The 18,414-nt window shown below is 50.0% G+C and overlaps 1 protein-coding gene and 1 long non-coding RNA gene across 31 annotated transcripts in view; one reads left to right on the top strand and one right to left on the bottom strand.

Annotated features, from left to right (window-relative positions):
* Cit (citron rho-interacting serine/threonine kinase) overlaps nt 1-18,414 on the top strand; it is a 161,762-nt gene that overhangs the window by 67,851 nt on the left and 75,497 nt on the right. For 21 of the 25 annotated variants that reach the window (XM_039089826.2, XM_039089825.2, XM_039089824.2 and 18 more), the window contains 3 exons: nt 11,410-11,515; nt 12,488-12,631; nt 13,891-14,010. In XM_039089826.2, the coding sequence (XP_038945754.1) occupies nt 11,410-11,515; nt 12,488-12,631; nt 13,891-14,010 (370 nt within the window). Of the gene's footprint in view, nt 1-11,409; nt 11,516-12,153; nt 12,349-12,487; nt 12,632-13,890; nt 14,011-18,414 lie in introns of those variants that run through there. The other 4 variants (XM_063271711.1, XM_039089831.2, XM_063271709.1 and 1 more) reach the window with 3 other exon arrangements.
* Nucleotides 8,335-12,148, bottom strand: LOC120095998 (uncharacterized). 6 transcript variants are annotated; one of them, XR_005492047.2, is made up of 4 exons: nt 11,821-12,148; nt 10,578-10,701; nt 9,794-9,940; nt 8,335-9,582 (listed from the first exon to the last, which is right to left on the bottom strand). It is a non-coding gene; the product is annotated as an uncharacterized LOC120095998 (long non-coding RNA). The 6 variants fall into 6 exon arrangements; XR_010056801.1 differs by having other exon boundaries at nt 9,794-9,878; nt 9,965-10,701; nt 11,821-11,957; XR_010056802.1 differs by having other exon boundaries at nt 8,335-9,878; nt 9,965-10,701; nt 11,821-11,957.

The following is an 18,414-nucleotide window of genomic DNA, read 5'->3' as shown; positions in this document are numbered from 1 at the left end:
GTGTGTGTGTGTGTGTGTGCGTGCATGTCTGCATACATGCACATATACATCCATAACCACTCACATTCTTACTTTCTAGGGTAGTGGTTCACTGAGGACAGGATACAGCATTGACCTTGGTCTGCATCCAGTCTTCAGGCTAATTACTTATAAACTGTACAATAAATATCTCACAGAGTGGTCCAAGCTATCTCCCCTTCTTCCTCTCCTGTAATAGTGTCTTCTATGTAGCCCAGGCTCAGCCTCCGAGTGTGCACCACTGTACACAGCCAGATCACCCCCATGGCTGCTGGTGATGGCTATGATTGTGTTCCTTCAGATTTCCCATTCTTCCTGGTGCCTTCCATCTGGCCCCCAGTGACTTATTCTAGGGAAGGGAGGGGAGGGGAGAGGAGGGGAGGGGAGGGAGCATTTGCCCATCAGTCCTACTTTTTTTTTTTTTTTTTCCTGGAGCTGGGGACCGAACCCAGGGCCTTGTGCTTGCTAGGCAAGCGCTCTACCACTGAGCTAAATCCCCAACTCCCAGTCCTACTTTTATTGAGCTACTTAGGAGCAGTGTGTGTGTGTAGGGGGGATCTTCTTTTAAAAACTGTTTTTCCTAGAATTGCTGAAAAGGCAGGTACCATAGTGTATGCGTAGTGAGTATAGCGTATGTCTATAGTGGTGTCTGGGCTGGCGCGGCAGACACCCTGGCCCACTGGAGGCCGTGTCTCAAACAAGGTAGAGTGAAGGCCGACAACCACGGCTGCCATCCATCCCACCTGCACATACATCCTGTGGCTGTGCGCACAAACCAACACTCACAGCGGCAGAGAGAGACAAAGGACACACAGAGAATGACAGAGATAGAGACAGACAGACAGATAGAGAGAGAGAGAGACAGAAGAAACTGTTTCCTTCTGTGTCCAGCCAAAAGCTCCTTGGCCTTGTGCTTCCTACCCACATCCTTGTTACACAGTCTCATCTGTGGTTGGTTTCTTTTTTTAAGTAGCCAACAACAGCCCCTTCTCCTCTTTCCTAAAGTCACCTATTTAAGAGACTTAATGTGTTCAAGAGATTTGATGGTAACCACCCTCAAGTGCCTGTTTGTCTCCTGCCATTACCTGGATCTTGGATTGGTTGCTCGCCTCTGGGTGTTGTCTTTCTCTCCTCTCGCTCATTCAGTTCGATTGTCAAGCACACCTTGTCCCCTGGCTTGCCCTACCCTGCTCTCTGTTCAGATGAGCATGTGCCCGCCTCATCTTGGCAGGACCATTCTACCATCTTCTCATTTGTCTTAAAGACACCTTTAGGAACTCAGATCCAAACAGGCCCGTTCCACCCCTGCAAGTCAGGTGCTAGGAAACCTGTCAAGGGTGTGCTTTGGTGGTCCCCACAGACTCATTTGCATGCTTGTCTGGGTCCCTGAAGAAGGTAGTCACTGACTAAATGTGCTTCATGTTCCCAAGCATGGCATCAGGCTGGCAATTCTTCCTTTGCCTGAGCAAATCCCTCTTGGCTCGCTCCGCTTTGCCTTTCGACTCTTGGCCTCTCTCTGAGGGACCCTCCCGAAAGAATCATATGTTCAGTGGCTCTTTTCTCTAACCCCTGTACAGTGCAGGGACCATCGAAAAAGCTATTGACTTCTCTCAGTCAACAATGCAAGCCACTGGACTCCTCTAGTCAGCCCATATCTCCTTTGCTTTCTGGGCTCCGGGCACAAGTTCCCTCCCATATCTCTCCTCCGATTCCTCCTTTAGTGTCTCTTTAGGCCCCTGAAACTTGCATACCATCACCTGCTGTCCCATTCAGTTTTTGACTTTGCCTCCGCCCTCCCCGCCCCTCCTCTTACTCTTGTTAAGAAAAAATGACCACTCCGTACCCTTCTAGGCAAGAAAATGGTGGTGCCTCACACACTCTTCTGCCTCTGCTCCTCCTGTCACTGGCAAAGCTCTTTGATGACACTTGTGCCTATGCCACTGTTCTGTCCCCCATCACCTCAATGGACACTTGCTCAGACTGGTGCAGTAGGCTACAAATAAGCCCTCTGCCTCTGGTTTTCCTGGCTGCCATCCATTCTCCAGAGTGGAATTCCTCCAGAGCCAAGGCTGATGATGTAATCGTCCTGTGGGGACCTTCAGTGGCATCTTTGTGCACAGAATTAATGGCCTCTCCTGAACTTGACATCCAAGCTTGCGTGCCAAGACCCTAGCCTGTGCTCCCAGCCCTACCTTCTTTTTTGTCCCCTAGATCTGGCCAAACTACCCAGGGCTCACTGAGGACAGGGCTGTGTCTTCCTTTTGCCACAAACAGGGCTTTGCCTCAGGTAGGTCGAACTTTCATTAAATTGAGTTAGACTGAAGTGATCTGGGTTGTACCAATTCCTTCTGCCCAGATTACACAGCATCTGCTAAGTGCTTCCTGTGTGCCCAGAACTATTATCCTAAGACTGTCCGTGCACGATCTCATGGCCTCACCATAGTTTACTTGATAGACACCAAGACCCTGGGAAGATACTTTGTCTGGTTACCCCAGACATACCACCTGACCCCAAACCGTCACAGCTTTGCTGGTTCATGTGAGAAGGGCAAACTTGTCCAAATAGTCAAGGTAAAGGAACAACTTTCTGGAGGGGTCACCCACATGGTCTGTACCGTCATGCCACTCAGCACTATTTGTTGTCTCTAGATGATAAAGCTGGAGATGACCAAGCCCGGGTTCCCTTTGAGGATCACACAGACCATCCCTTTAGCACTACAGCTCATGAAAAACACCCATTATTTTGGGGGACTGGCTGTAGCACCCCCAAGAAAAGTTCAGGCTTGAGAATTAGGCAGGGGCTCAGAGCTGGGTCTCACCCCCTTCTGGTTTTGAGAACAAGACACTGACTTCTTTTAGATTCTATGGGGACTGTAGTAGTGTCTGGTAGGTTTCCTGCAGAGAGGGGATCCCGGAGCAGGTCAGGTGTCCCTGTTCTGTTGACTGCTGTTACTGAGATGTAACCCAGTTACAGTATTTTGTGCCCTGTCCCCAACAAAGATGTCACCTTTTCTGTCTAACCCTTGAGTACTTGAGTGTCCTCCAAGGTGGGGTGGGTGAGTGTCATGGGATGCTGCTGCCCCAGGCCAGGCCCAAGCACTTCTCTGATGTTGGGGCTGGAGACTTTCTGTGCTCTCTCGGCCTTGATTCTGCACAGAAATTCTCATTTTGGATTCTTTTGTCCATGATGATCAGTATACTGAACCTGCCTGCTGCCTGTATGCCATTCATTCATTCATTCATTCATTCATTCATTCATCCATCCATTCATTCATTCATCCATCCGTCCATTCATTCATTCATTCATCCATTCATCCATTCATGGGCTTAATGGGTCCGTGACTGTAGGCTTCAGGGGTATAAATGTGAACAGGATAGACGCTGCCCCTGTCCTCAGGAAGCCACTGTACATGGAGACATATTCAAATGGTGGCCAGGGCTCTGTAAAAATCAGACCAAAATGTGGACCAAAATCAGGTGGTCAATTTAGACTGACCAGAAGGCTTCCCTGAGCTGAGCACTAGGAGTTTGTGGGAGGAGGTCGAGTCACCCGAGGTGACACTCCTGGCTACCCACGAGCTGATGTAGAAGTCTACACTGAGGTCCCATGAGGTGCCAAGCCCTGTGTTAGAGGCTGAACCTGCAGTGAGTCTCATCACAAGGCTCCTGTCCTGGTGGTATAGGGTGAGCACTCATTCACTGGACCATTCACTCAGCAGTGTCTTGCTGTCCTACTGTGCGCCATGTGCTTCCCAGGCACTGAGGATTCAACAGTGAAGGGAGGAGGCGAAAGTCCTGCCTACATCATCTATCAGAATGTGGGAGTCGGCTCTCGATAGCGATCCCTGGAAGGTTGTTCCTGGTGGGGAGAGGCAGACATGAGTGCCCAACCAACAGCCAGCCTATCAGAGCATCGGGAAGCTGGAGCAGTGTGGTCTTGGTCAGAGAGCTTGGCCTTGCGTGGGGTAGCCCTGAGTAGGCTTGGCAGGGTTTTAAGTGGGAGCACAACAGATGTCATCTTCTAAAGGATCTCTCCGACCACTGTGGGAGGGTGGTTAGCAGAGGGGTGAGAGTTGAATTCAGGAGGGTTAACTAGGTGGTGGTTTTCATTCAGGGACGTGGTGGGGACACGCTGACAAAACCCTGTAAAGCGAGACGCTCACTTAGGGCTGGTAATGGTATTAAAAAAAATCGTCACATGCCTGGCTATATTTTTATGAATAGCGAGGGTTTTGATAAATGATTTTTGTGCCATGTATTAATCACTCTAGAGCAAATGTTTCTCTTCATCTGGAACCCACGGGTGGCGGCGGTGGCAGCGGCCGAGCTTGTGTGGTGGCTTATCTAGGTGTACATATGTGCTGTGCTCCAAAGCCAGGGTCTGAAGCTCCCCCAGGGGAGTGGCATCTTTCACATTTCCAGGAGGAGGAGGCTACGATGGGCACCACCGTGTGTTTTAAAACGGGCTTATAAAGTTAGTTCATAAATTTCAGAATGTACAGTCTTAAAAGCCAGCGTATTTTTGGAAACGGTGCTGACGGTTTTTAAATTCTCTTGTCCCACGTTGCAGCTTCTGGTTACATATATTTTTAGCGCCGTTGGCCACAATTAAGGTGAGGCCCTCGGCTGAGCTAATTTCGACGACTCTGGCATTAGCATCTTGTTTCTACACTTGGTTGTCTCCGAAGCATGGGCGACCTGTGGTCTGATCGGGCCACAGATTTTTCAGGCAAGGGTGGGCTTCCTAAGGAAGCAGTTGGATGGCTTGATACTTGCCCAAGATTCTAGGCCCAGGAGTCAAGAGACGGCTCATCCCTGCTCTGCGGGGTGGATTCTCTTAAGATACGAAGTATTTCTGTTAATAGCTTTCCTGGGTTTTTCTTAGTTCTGTGGATTATGTATAGGCCATCATTGGGGAAACTGCATTTTATCCTCTTTCTTAAATGTGATGGTTCTGTGTGAAACAGCCTTTTTTTTTTTTCCTTCCTCTTTTGGTCCAGTGTAATGTTAGGCAAACTTGTTCTCTGGGCTGTAGGGGCTGGCGATCCCGACTTTCTCCCTCTGTCTCACACTGTCCTCTCTTGACGCTTTTTGGGCCTCTGTAATTATAAGGCAGATGTATGTTAGCAAGAGATGTTGATTTCAGAGTAAAATTTTCTAGAAAATAGAAGCTGGGGGGAAAAAAAGGAAATCCCAAACTTGGCTTGACTCTGGAAGAGACAGTGCCACTGCTGCTGTGTGTGTGTGTGTGTGTGTGTGTGTGTGTGTGTGTGTGCGCGCGCGTGCACGAGCTCGCGCGCGCGTGCGTGCGTGTGCACGCACGTGGGTGGCTGCATGCACCTGCTGATCCTTGGGGGAGCAGCCCACTCCACAGGGGCTACTGGCAGCGCATCCAGAATGCAGCTGGGGGAGGGGCGTGGTGAGGAGTAGGCAAGCAGCGAGTGGGCAGGCAGTGTGTTCTTTTATTAGCATCTTTGTTGGACTGGGTCCCATCCAGTCAAGAGCATGAACTGGCCTAGGCTTCCGACATCTATCTTTTTTTTTTTTTTTTTGGTTCTTTTTTTTCGGAGCTGGGGACCGAACCCAGGGCCTTGCGCTTCCTAAGCAATCGCTCTACCACTGAGCTAAATCCCCAACCCCCCCCCCCCCCCCCCCCCCCCCCGCCACATCTATCTTGTTACTCAATCTTAATCGTCTCACCTCCACCCCCAGCCCCCAGCCCCACCATGGAGCGGTGGAGGAAGAGTTGCTTTTGTGTATGTGGGTTGAATTGTGTCTGGGGGCAGGGGCGGGGGTGGTGTGGTGGCAATTGGATCGACTTAGCTTGTGGATGCTTTTGGGTTCCTAGACTGTCTTGAGCTCTGGCTTAGCAACAAACGCAGCCACTGGTGGATAGAGCCACCCTTCTCTTCCCTCCATGACTTTGCCTTTCTGGACATCTTGGTACTGTCTGCTTGTCCAGTGCTGTCTAGCCAAGCAGCTGAGTTGAGATTTGAACTTGCAACCATCGATTGTAGACATTTCCACTTTTCACTGTCCATCACTCAAACAGGGTAGGTGTAGAGGCTTTAAGATCAGTTCTTAATTACATGCACATGCTCACTCAAACGCACATGCGTGCACACATGCACACACACATGCACATGTACATGCTCCATGCCAAGAGGGTAATAGCACCCATCCCACAGGATTGTAGAGGCCTGTGAGGTAGCCCGTGAAGCACCTGTACATAGAACTTACTCCTAAGTGGCTCCCCCACTCCTGGCAGGGCCAGTGCTCATTTTCCCTCTGGGATGGTCCCTAAGAGGAGAAATGGAGGCCTCCTTTGCCTTATGGCCTCCACGCTGGGGTTTATCAGCCTGGCATTGGTGACATTTGGGGCCCAGTGAGTCCTGTAAGTCCCTCCTGTGAGAGAGATTGTTGAGCAGTGCCTCAGACTCCCTCATACTGAATGCTAATAGCACCTCCAGCCCCTCCCGTGCCCCGCCCCCACACCCATCCTCCCCACCCCCACTAAGACCATGGAGAATGTTCTAAATATCACCGAGTGTATCCTAGGGAAGAGCCATGGGCTGTAGGAGAGAATTCTTCTTCTTTCTGTAAAGTGAGAGTTCTTCATGTGTTTCATGTCACGTGTTTTCCTGCACATATGCACGTCTGATTTCATCACTTTCTGGCAGTTCTGGGCCAAGGGCATGTACCAAGGCCTCAGAATTCTTATGAAGTATCCCACAGAGGAGTGGTTGTTTTTTTTTTTTTAAAAAGATTTATTCATTTATTTTAAATAAGTATACTGTAGCTGTCTGCAGACACACCAGAAGAGGACATCGGATCCCATTACAGATGATTGTGGGCCACCATGCGGTTGCTGGGATTTGAACTCAGGACCTCTGGAAGAGCAATCAATGTCTTAACCACTGAGCCATCTCTCCAGCCCTTGTTTTGCTTTTTAAACTTCCCTCCAATGATGTAGGCTTTAAATAACACCATGCCTGCATTAGACCAGAGGCTTAATGTCTGGAAACGGCAACTATATGAGGTGGTCTGGCTGCTCTCAGCTGTGCTTGGATGAGACCTCTCAAGCTGAGGGTTAAACCATGCCCAATTCTGGGGATAGCCACCACCAGTCACTTTGGAAGCTAGTTAGGGACAAACCTAGAGAAAGTGAGCTGAGGGGACGTTTGTTAGGGCTTATCTGGGGACTGGCGAGATGGCTCCGTGGTTAGGAGCCCCTGCTGCTCTTGTAGAAGACTCGGTTTGGTTTCCAACACCCACGTGGTGTTTGCAACCGTCTCTAACTCCAGCTTCAGAAGATCTGGTGCTCTCTTCTGGACTCTGCAGGCTTCTTCATGTACTGGGTGCTCATACAATCTCAGGTAAAACACAACAGTCCTGGACATAAATTTTCAAAATTTAAAAAAATGTTTCTATTGGAGCTTGCCTTTGGTACTATGAGTTGATGGCCTTAGTTGTATCGAAGATAATATCGTGTTAGCATTCTGAGCTATATCTGGCTTCACTGTTTTGTTTTTTTGAGAAACCCAAAGATGGTACAGTTAAATGAACTTACGTGGGCGTCACGGCACCTTCCCATAATCGCAGCCCTTGGAGGCTGAAATAGGGGTATCATATGCTTGCCGTCAGCCTAAGCTACCAAGTGCAACCCTGTCTCCAAACAACAGAAAAGGGCGGGTGCCATGGCTCAGCTATAAAGTGTCTGAGTGGAAGGACAGTTGGAAGGGGAAAAAAACCCAGTTCCCTAACGTTGTTCCGTGTCACACGTGTGCGTCACGGTACATGCATGCATACATCCACTACATACATAAAGCTGTAAGCATATTAAACGATAGAGAATTCTCTTCTCAGTTACTGCCTGATGCTTGTATGTACTGTGCTGAAATTCAGACCAAGGCGAGGTCCCCCTAAAGAGTGACCACTGAAGAGTGACCAGAGACTGTTGGCCTCACACCGAGGTTGACCACACCAGAGCGTTCAAAGTCTTGACAGCCTTGACTTGAACCACAAGCACGTCCTTCCAGTGAGCACCCCGGTTTTCCACCCTGACCATCCATCAGAATCACCCTGGAGTTTAAAGGAAACGGTACTGTCAGGCTCCTGTGTAGACTGCATCCGTCTCCGGGAGCCCCATCCCCAGCTTTTCGTTGCAACAGTTCCATATCCGGGTGATGCTAGTTTGTCTGGACTGAGGAACAGGAAGTTGCCCAGAGCCACAGTGACCTTTGCCCTCCACCCCCTCCCACTGTTTGTGCAGTCGACGATGCAGGGTGAGTTTAGTCACAGTGTTCCCACCAGAGCTTTTTTTAGATGTGGTTTTTATTTATTCTTAAAAGAGAAAGGTTTCTTTAGTATATTTAGTCTGAAGAGCTCTTAATTGGCATACTTAGAACTCTTAAATGTGAACATTTGTCAGGCATCAAAACAGCAGAGTGAATAGCCGGACACGGGGTGACTGCACGTTGTCCCCTGCGGGTGCTTGGCTCTGGCTTTCTGGGCCCTATTAACCAGTGACCTAGAAACACTTTTTCTTCCTCTCTTTTTTGGCGAGTAAGCACTCTGTTTTGTACTCAAACCAGCGAACATTCAACTTTAAGCTCTGCTGGAGCCCTGCCCCCGTGTGTCCTTAAGTGAGCCACATCCCACCCCAGCATCATGAAGCACACGCAGTCGTATTTCTAAAAAGGCTAGCTTGCCCCCAGGTGCAAAGAAGTGTGGCCTGGGCTGTCACCCATGATGTATGTCCCTTTGTGATGAATGGATGGCCCTTGATCACAGAAGGACCAGGGATCATCCCTGTCTCCTCAGGTGGCCTGGACCTTCTCTTCTAGTCTGTCTACCACAGTGGAATGAGGGAAACTTAAGACTACCCCAAGCAAACCCTACGGAGGCAGGGCTCTTTCTGTGCGCACGCGCGCGCATGTGTGTGTACGTGTGTGTGTGTGTGTGTGTGTGTGTGTGTGTGTGTGTGTGTGTGTGCATGCACGTGTGCGCTCCCGCTTATATTTTGGCTAGGAAGTAGGCTTGTGAGAAGTGTTAAAATTTCTAACCCAATGTGAGAGTTAAAAAAAAAGCAGGTTTATTTCTGGATTTAATCCCCGTTGCCCATTCCTATGAATAATCACTGTTTGTCTTGATGTGAATAACAGCGCACAGCACATCCAGCCCCCTGAGTGTTACCATTTCAAGCAACTGTTTTAGGCCTGTGAGGCATGTGCTATTTGCAAAGTTGCTGGGATCTTAATAAAAATGCCAATAGTCATAGTAATGGCTGACATCTGTCAAACCCTCAATGTGCCATGGATGTGCTTGGGGCTCTGCATCTGCGCTCTCCTCACACCCATTTTACAGGAGGGGAGCCTGAGGCTCGTTAGTGACAGGCTAGGTTGTACACAGAGCAGCCCAATTCCAGTTGTTGACCCACTTGGCTGCCCTTGAGTCTAGAGAGAGCTGTCAGTGAGTCAGTCAGGAGTCTCACGTTGCTGTAGGAAGCTGACCTCTTTTAAGCTGAGAAGAAGTTGTCTGGGGCAGCAGAAACAGAACTTGAACCTGCTGGGAAGACCCCAAGTGCTCATCAGTAACCAGCTCCTGCAGGCCTGTTACCAAGGAAACACCGCCTTGTCCCTCTATACATTGGAGCCTTTGCTTGCTGTTGGCTGGACTTTGTCTTTCATCCACCACGGAGGGACGCTGGAGTCTCATCTGCACGAATAGCTAACCCACAGGACACCATATGGGTGGGGCACCCTCCAGTACGCACCTGCATAGCCTGCCATGGGATGTGATGTTTGCTGAGCTGGGCATCAGGTGAATCCGGCCACTCTTAGTCACCCGCTTCCTGTACACTGACAGAAATCCTTTCTCAGCCAGCAGGTCCCTTAACCTCACCAGGCTTCACTTTCCTCTCCTGGAACATGAGAATAAATCGTACCTGAGAGGTGTGAGGGGTGAACGATGAAAGCACGTCTGGTGTTCAGGTAGAACCAGCCATGTCCCAGAGCTCAGAGGGCAGGCGCTGAGTCTCACGCTGCAACAAGTCACCACAAACCGAGGGCATAAAAGAGCACACGCCTGTTATCTTGCATTTCTGGGGTCAGGGGTCCCAGTGGGTGTCTCTAGGCTGAAGTCAGCTGAGATGAGGCTGTGCTCCGCCTGCAGGCTCTGAGGAGAATCCGCCTCCATCCTTGTCCAGCTCCTAGAGGTCACCTGTTTGTGAGCTGTGGCTGGTGGCTGCCCATCTTTGTGTACGTGATGTTGGTAGGGTAGGTCCCGTGCGCATGTGTGTACTACACATGTTTCACGGCACCTGTGTGGAGGTCGGGGGACAGCCCTTAAGTGTTGGTCTCTTGCTTTGTGGCTCCACAGGCTGGGGGCTCAACGACTGAGCCACCCCTCTCAGCCTGACACTGCATCTCCAGTGTCTTTGTATCTGACCCTGTACCTTGCCTCCGTGTTTGGCTTTCTGTCCCCAACTAGGACCTTTATGAATACATTGGACCCGTTCAGATAATTTAGGATGATCTCTGCATATCAAGATCACTAACCTCATCACAGCGACAGAGTGTTCACTGTGTAGTAAGGTCCTTGTAGCTTTCGGCGTGCATGGCTGCATCTTTGGGAGGGAATGAGGATATCCTTTGGCTTACGACCATAAGCATAAAGCTGGCTCTAGAAAACCAAACCGAATGGATGGACAAGCTGAGGGGAGTGACAGAGCACTTTACAGTGTGGTTTTACTGAAACCACCCAGTCCTGTCTGCCCTGCCTCAGGGCCAGTGTAGCTGCTGCCCCTGTCCCTGGAGCATCCTTTCTCCATGATCTTGTGTCCCTAGAACCTCCTCAGCCCTCAGGTCTCAGCCATTCGTTCACCGCCATGTTCTTGGCTTACACCCCCCTTTCTCCCTCAAGAAGTCTTTCTCATTCATAAGCTTTTTGAAATCTTCCCAACACACTGTCTGCTCTCCCTACACCATCAACTTTGGGAGGGCCCGTGTCAAGTGCCCTCTGCTGTGCACAGTGGCCCCTAGTGAGTGTTGGGTCCATACCTGTTGAGTGTGTCAGTGGAGGGAGCCCTGCCAGGCTGGGCTGTGCATGGAGTGCTCACGTTTCTGTGTGGCAGGTTTTCACCTCACCATCCTACTGTACTGCTGTGCAGACCAAGGCTCTGAGAAGCCAGTTCTGGTCCCAGGTTCCCTTGGATCTGCATCTACCTGCCACATCCCTTGCTTTCTTTCACCTCCTTGACCCATGGGTTTAATGCACTAGAAGATGCTGGCAGATCTGCCATTGCCCTGCAGTGTCCAAACACCACTCCTGGGCTGGTATGCTGACTGCTTGACTTTTTTTTTTTAAAATTTTTGTTATTTTTATATTTAGGTCTGTTGTGTCGGGTCTGGACTCCCCTGCCAAGATTAGCTCCATGGAAAAGAAACTTCTCATCAAAAGCAAAGAGCTGCAAGACTCTCAGGACAAGTGTCACAAGGTATTTATCTGTGCAGCCGGCCTCCGTCCTTGCTCCAGGATCCTCCCATCACTATATGCCAAGGGATCTGCCAGGGGCCGCTGCTGGCACTGAGCCTCCTGATCTGTAGAGAGCGAGGTGCCGCCCGCCTCCCTCGTTGAAGTCGCGCCTCCATCAGCTCAGAGGGAGATGAATTCGGGCCTAGACATTGCCATAAATCCTTTAAATCTTTACCAGAGGAGGCCCTGGATTTAAAACGGCCCGTTTCTCAGCACGACCCAGCCCGATGTCTGCTTCTTCCGGCAGGCGGCCTGGGTCCTCCTCACCTGGGGCTGAGAAGCGTCCCATCTGCTCGGAGTGAGGCGAAGTCTGTCTTCCTAGTCCTTTAAAACTCCTGCTTATGTCACTGCGGCCACTGTGCTGACTATGCTCACGTCTCTTAATGCAACTCTCTGAAAGCCCAATAAGAAACCACTGCTCGTGTGGGACTCCTAAGAGTTCAGACGAATCATTGTCTCTCAGCCTGGCCCTGGATCTGTCCTCTAGGTCTTTGCAAGGAGATGGGGGGACCAAGATGGATTTAGGATAAAATTAAACTGGCATCCGTATAAGCCAGACCGATACCAAAAAAAAAAAAAAAAAAAAAAAAAAAAAGCAAACAGGTGGACCATGATGGCGGTGGCTTCTTGGCTCAGTGTGCTAGAGAAGTGACTGCGCAGCAGGACTTGGATGACAGGACTGACAGCCTTTGGTGACTGTCTTTTTGAAGAACTGTACGCTCCTGGGTGAAGAAGCAATGGTATTTCCATCCCAGCTCTTGGCGAATTAGCGGTAATCGCCCCGCAGACCACCAGGTGGCCTGGGGCCCCGCCCCCCGCTGACGCGTAACTGCCCCCGGCAAGCGCCCGGCTCCTGCCCCCCCCCCCCCCCCCGCAAGCGCCCGCCTCCTGCCCCCTGGGTCCCTTTTAACCCGCGCGCGCGTGTTTATTTCAGATGGAGCAGGAAATGGCCCGGTTGCATCGCAGAGTGTCAGAGGTGGAGGCTGTGCTTAGTCAGAAGGAGGTGGAGCTGAAGGCCTCTGAGACTCAGAGATCCCTCCTGGAGCAGGACCTTGCCACCTACATCACAGAATGCAGTGTGAGCCTTCCCCAAAGCCCCCTGCCCTCGGAGGGAGGCGGCACTCCCTGTCGTGTGCGTCTCATCCTGTTTCATGACAGCTCCATGAGGCGCACCACAGCCAATGGCAGAGTAGAGAGAGACCGAGTGAGTGGAAGGGCAGGCGGCTGCCAGAGGTGGCGAGAGCAGGCAGGAGGCCCCCTAGCAGTTGGGCTGGAACTGGCACTCGGCAGGCAGCCAGAGTGGGCTGCCGAGCTCCACCAATCCCAGAGACGGGGATCCAGGGTCACCGAAGCCTTCTTCAGAGGGGCCTGTCATTTGTCCCAACCTCGCTGGTCTATGCTGTGTCTGGCACCATCAGCTTTGAGGGCTAAACTCCCAAATTCGTGTCAGAAAACATAATTCGAATCTATCCGGAATGAGTTCTTATTCCCTTAGAAGCACTGTGGCCCAGGAGACTTGGCTTCTGAGACCCAGGCTCTGTCATTATTCATGCGACTCCATTTTTTTTTCCTTTCCTTCACAAGAGTTGACTGTCTCCTTCATTGTCTCGTGGAGTTTTCATTCAGGTGTTTTCTACTGTGCCCAACGAAACAGTCGTAGAGGTTGAATCACACATTTATAAAGGTTTATTTTTTTTTTCCTCACAAGGGAGAGGAAATCTATAGAATGTGGCTGATTAAGAGTAACTGCTATGTTTGCCTTCCAGACTTGGCCGCCTTTCAGTGGTGGGTGAAGTTTACAGCTGTGTATTTCAGATGTCTCCCTCAGTGCCATGGATGCCTGGGATGGCGGGGGTAGGGGGTGAGCGGTGTGCGGGATGATGGATCATAGGTGTCTAGGAGGCGGGTACCCAACTGGACTCTGAAATGACAGCTGGATAGACCGTGAAGCTGTTGCTTCCTTTGAAACAGACGTGCGTACCTGAGAATCCGGAAAAGCATTCACATTCCCAGAACACACTAGATAGTCATGGAGGAGGTGGCTGTTCTAACAGACACAGAATCTTACTGGTTTTCAGTCCTGAACATACAAGTGAGCCAGGAGAAGTAGACAGTGCCAGGCTCCGCCCCCTGTAAGGTTGTGAGGTTGCGACGACATTTCTTCCGCCAAGTAGCTCTTACAGGGTGAAAACTGGAACCGGCAACGGCTGCAAGTTGTCTACTGTGGCCCATCACCCGAAAGTATCCCGCCCGGTGTCCCAGCAGCTCTCCTAATGAGCCTTTTCAACCAGAACAGGATCCATGGGGCATCCCTGTTAAAATCTTTGCTTTCTGCAGAGCTTAAAGCGAAGTCTGGAGCAAGCGCGGATGGAGGTGTCTCAGGAGGATGACAAAGCTCTTCAGCTTCTCCACGACATCAGAGAGCAGAGCCGGAAGCTCCAGGAGATCAAGGAGCAGGTACGACTCTCGCCAGTCCCCAGCGGCTCCAGCCACCAATCTCAGGCATGTCTGAGAGGCAGAGTCTGCTGGAATAAAGGTTTGGGGACACAGGGAGTGGCATAGACTGCCCATGGCTCAACCCCGGTGTGTGTGGGGGGGCGCTGGATGCTCCTGTCACCTCAGTATGTTTTAAGTGATGGGTTGACAAGCCTCCTGCTGTGTGAGAGCATCATAAATAAATGAGCACAGAGAACTTTGCAAATGGGTCATCAAGTCCCCTCACAGTCCCCCTGCAAGGGCTCTGAGACTTCTGACAGGTGACTCATACACCTTTCTCAACACAGCTTTTCTTCTTCTCCACCCTGGAGGTTGCAGGAGGTAGGGTTGGTTCATCTCCCACCAGTCCTTTGTGTTTGGAAATTAATTTAGGGGATATCCTGGGGAAAATGAAAGCTGCCTCTGGCCACCAGAGGGTGTTCACGAGTGCCACAGAAAGAATTAATCAGGACATTTTGGAAGGCTCGGCACTCTGGCGGTTGAGTTCAAAGAGATGTCTTTTTGCGGTTCATGTCACAGCCGGCGCGCATGTGGAGTTTCAGATTTAATGACTGCCCAAAGTTCCGATGGGGCAAGAGAAAACTTTTCGGTTCTGGATTTTACTTTTCTTCAAAGGAAGATGTGTTTATAATGGTGTGATTTTTTTTTCTTTTTTTTAGGCCCCCACTGTTTGCACACAAAGAGAATGCATTTAAGGCTTCCAACAAACACATAGTATTTATTTTTTGGTGCATTGGCGTCTCAGGGATTTAGGGTGAATCCCCCGATTTTTCTTTTAGAACTCAGTTTTTAGTACACCGGCTCATTTTTGTTTTTAATCCTCTGTTTTAACCCAGAGCCCGCCTAGCAGGGTCCCCTCATGGTTTGACTCCAAAATCACAAAACAGAGCGACAGTTCTCAGAAGTCATCAAGTCATCAAGAAGCCCCAAGATGTCAGGGGAGCAGGACCACCACCACACAGTCACACCATCAGTTGTTGGTTTCTCTGTTCAGCTCAGTGCCAGGAACCATTCCATGCTGAGCTACAGTGGCCTCCCCAGCTGCCCTTGCAAACAGAGCTGGCAGTCTGCTCTCCTGAAGCAGGGATTCGCTAAGCTGTTGGCTTTATGGAGTTTCCCTAGAGTCTCCATCATAAGGGAGGCTGGCTGATGAGAGGGTTCTTCTGCAGAGAGGGATGTTGGGAATGCTTGCTTTCCCTCCACCTGCAGGCAGCTCAGGGACCGGAGGCATCAGGTGGGGACAGGGCGTGCAGGAGGACTTTTGGGCTACTTTATTGGGTTCTTATATCTCTACTCCCTTTTCTGCTCTTTTTCCACCTCAATCCCTTCCAACCCCCCAACACTAGGCAGGAGGGAAAGAAGGTTTGAGAGGGAAGGGAGCATAGATCTCTTTAGACTACATCCTGCTGATTAGGGGCTTCGAGTTCCTTGGGGCAAGTCCAGTCTCCGTAGTCAGGATATCCAGTTCCTTCTTGTCTCTTTGCTCATGGCCTCTTGACAAAATGCAGCAGCAGGAACAATCCAGGGCCCTTCCCAGTGCTCTCACATATATATCCTCTCAAGAGTCCCCAGAATTCCAAATGTCACATACTCATAGAGATGATCTGCAGCTGGCACAACCACGTCCCTGCTAGAGCACGAGGCAAATCACAGTCACCTGCTGTGAAGCAGCCTTTCATCCCACACCCAGGATTAAAACAAACACATTCTCAGAACATAGCTGGGTTTTTATTTATTTATTTATTTATTTTTGGTTCTTTTTTTCGGAGCTGGGGACGGAACCCAGGGCCTTGCGCTTCCTAGGCAAGCGCTCTACCACTGAGCTAAATCCCCAGCCCCCATAGCTGGGTTTTTAAAGAAACCGAAATTCTCACTACACAGGTGCTTTTTTGTCCTTGCTCTGAAAACAAAACAAAAACCAAAACCACAGTAGTTTATGGTTTCTTTATAAGTTTAAGAAAGAAAAGGGAGTATGGATAAAGGTGACGTAGAGCATGAATACCTGAGCTTGATTCCTGGGACCCACAGGATGGAAGGAGAGCCCTAAGTCTGACTGTCCTTTGACTTCCACAGGCCAGAGCGTGGATTAGACAGACAGACACATGCACGTGCACACGGACACACACTACTGCCATACAGTTCTTTTTTTTAGAGGTTGAGGCTGAGGACAAAGGTGCCCAGGATCTTCTGGATCTGATGTCCTCATAGCTCGAGGGGGTTGCGTCTGCCGTTTAGGCTGCTTCTTACACTCCGCACAGCAGCCTCGGGGAGGGGACCACTGTACTTCTAGGGCGGCACAGTAGTGAGGCCAACATGGAACTCTAATCTGGAGTGATAAATAGTCCATAATGTTCAAATATTTTTAGCTTTCTCATATGTAGCCCAGGCTGGCCTTCAATTTGGATTCCTCCTGCTTCAGTCTCCCAAGTGCTCAGATTTCATTTTTTTTCCTTTAAATAACAAATATTGAGCTTATAGGTCACAAGCGTCGCTTTTATAGATATTAACATCTTTATAATTATATGAATATAGGGTTAAGGTATAATCATATAAGATATACTACTATGTGAATGCAATTATCTTTATGTGTGTGTGTGTGTGTGTGTGTGTGTGCATTTACACATATGTAAATGCGCCGTCTTTGTGGTGTGAGACAGGGTCTCACATAGCCTGGGCTGGCCTCTAGCTTGCTATGTATCTGAGGATGACCTTTGAACTCTGGTCCTCTTCCTCTAGCTCCTAATTGGTGGGATTACAGGCACCTGTCACTTCACTAGGCTCCTCCTCCTCCTGTTTTTTTTTTTTGTTTGTTTGTTTGCTTTGTTTTCTTTTTTTTTTTTCCCTAATGGATGAATGGGTCAAAGGAAGGCACAGTTCTAAGAGTCATGAAAGTCATAAGGTACCCCTGGACCTCATAAGGGGGACCTCAAAGAACTCCATGAAAAGGCTATATACCATTTCTCTGTGGCCCACATCCTGGGGCAGGTGACTGAAGTCCTGTCATTTGGCATCATGTACTTTGTGTATACTGAGCAGGACACCCACGAGCCATGGTCCCAAGGTTGGTCTTCAGTAACCGTGTACTTGTGGGTGGGAGGGAGGGATGTGATGCCCATGCTTCCCACTCTGGCTCATGCTTCCCATGTAGGGTGAGTGTTGGGACCCGAACTCCGTGTGGATTCAGTGATGTCACCCCCCCTAGTGACTGTTAGGTATGGATCTGCTGCAGTGAGATCAAACAGGTATCAAACACCCAACTACCACAGCGCCCAGTCAGATGGCTCAGCGGGTACAAAGCAATCACCACACAAGGATGGCGGGTTGTAGTTTGATCCCAGCACCCATGTGGTAAGAGAGAGAACTGACCAATTGACAACTGTTTTCTGACCTCCGCATGCATGCCCAGAGTCACACACACACACACACACACACACACAGAGAGAGACAGAGGGGAGAGACAGTGCTGTCATAAACGGCTGGGATTGTTCAGTGGTTGGGCACTAACCCAGCACATGCAAAAGAGGGGCTCCATCTACAAGAATAACCAAAGCGTTAACGGCAAAGCACCCCGCCAGCACCGTGTCTCAGCTGATGCTTCCCTGTCAAGATGTCAGCATAGTTTATGGACGTCAATGACTGTGTCGGCTTAATCCCTGTCCTTGTCATGTTTGACCTGCCTGCTCCTGTTCTGGTCATAGTTAGGCAGGCCTCATGCTCTCCCTACTCCGCCTTGAGTGCTCTATTGAGGAGTCTTTCTATACTCGGTTCCGAAGTTTTCAAGGCCATTGCCTGTTTCATTGTGTGTGGGTGGGAAGGCGGTGGGAAGCCTTTGATTCGAATGTTCTCATTTGGTGTTAAAATTCACTGTGGAAAACATCAGACTGTTTGGGTCATTTTAAGGCTTTTTGTTTCAGGGAACAAGATAATTTTTCTTGGGGAAAAAGTCCCCCTCCAACCCCCTACAAGTTACTTTGTCGAGGTCTGGGATTTTGCCACCCTTCCAGATTCCAGGGCGACTTGTATTGCAGGAGCAGCGCTAAGCTCAACCTTCTGCTCTGAGCCCAGAAAAATTAATCGTGAGAAGCTGACGCTGATGAGTCTCACCTTCCCTGAGGTTTCCTCTGAGGCTCCCAATCACCCCCTGGTTCCAACTAAAACGTTAATTCCAAAGCTGGTACCATACCCAGTTGTGCCAGGGGCATGCGGCATCCGAAGGACAAGTCCGTTCTCCTTGGAGGAGAACCCCACACAAACAGTTCGTCTTCACTCAGAGCTCAGCCCTCTCTGAGCTCATCCCTGGGGCTTCTCTGAATCCCTGCGGCCTCTGATTCAGCACACGTGTTCCCGGTGGGGTTACTACTGGCA

The sequence above is a fragment of the Rattus norvegicus genome, chromosome 12 (assembly GCF_036323735.1).
Source record: "Rattus norvegicus strain BN/NHsdMcwi chromosome 12, GRCr8, whole genome shotgun sequence".
NCBI lineage: Eukaryota > Metazoa > Chordata > Mammalia > Rodentia > Muridae > Rattus > Rattus norvegicus.
Note: the sequence above shows the minus strand (reverse complement) of the source record. Positions and strands in the feature narration are given on the sequence as shown.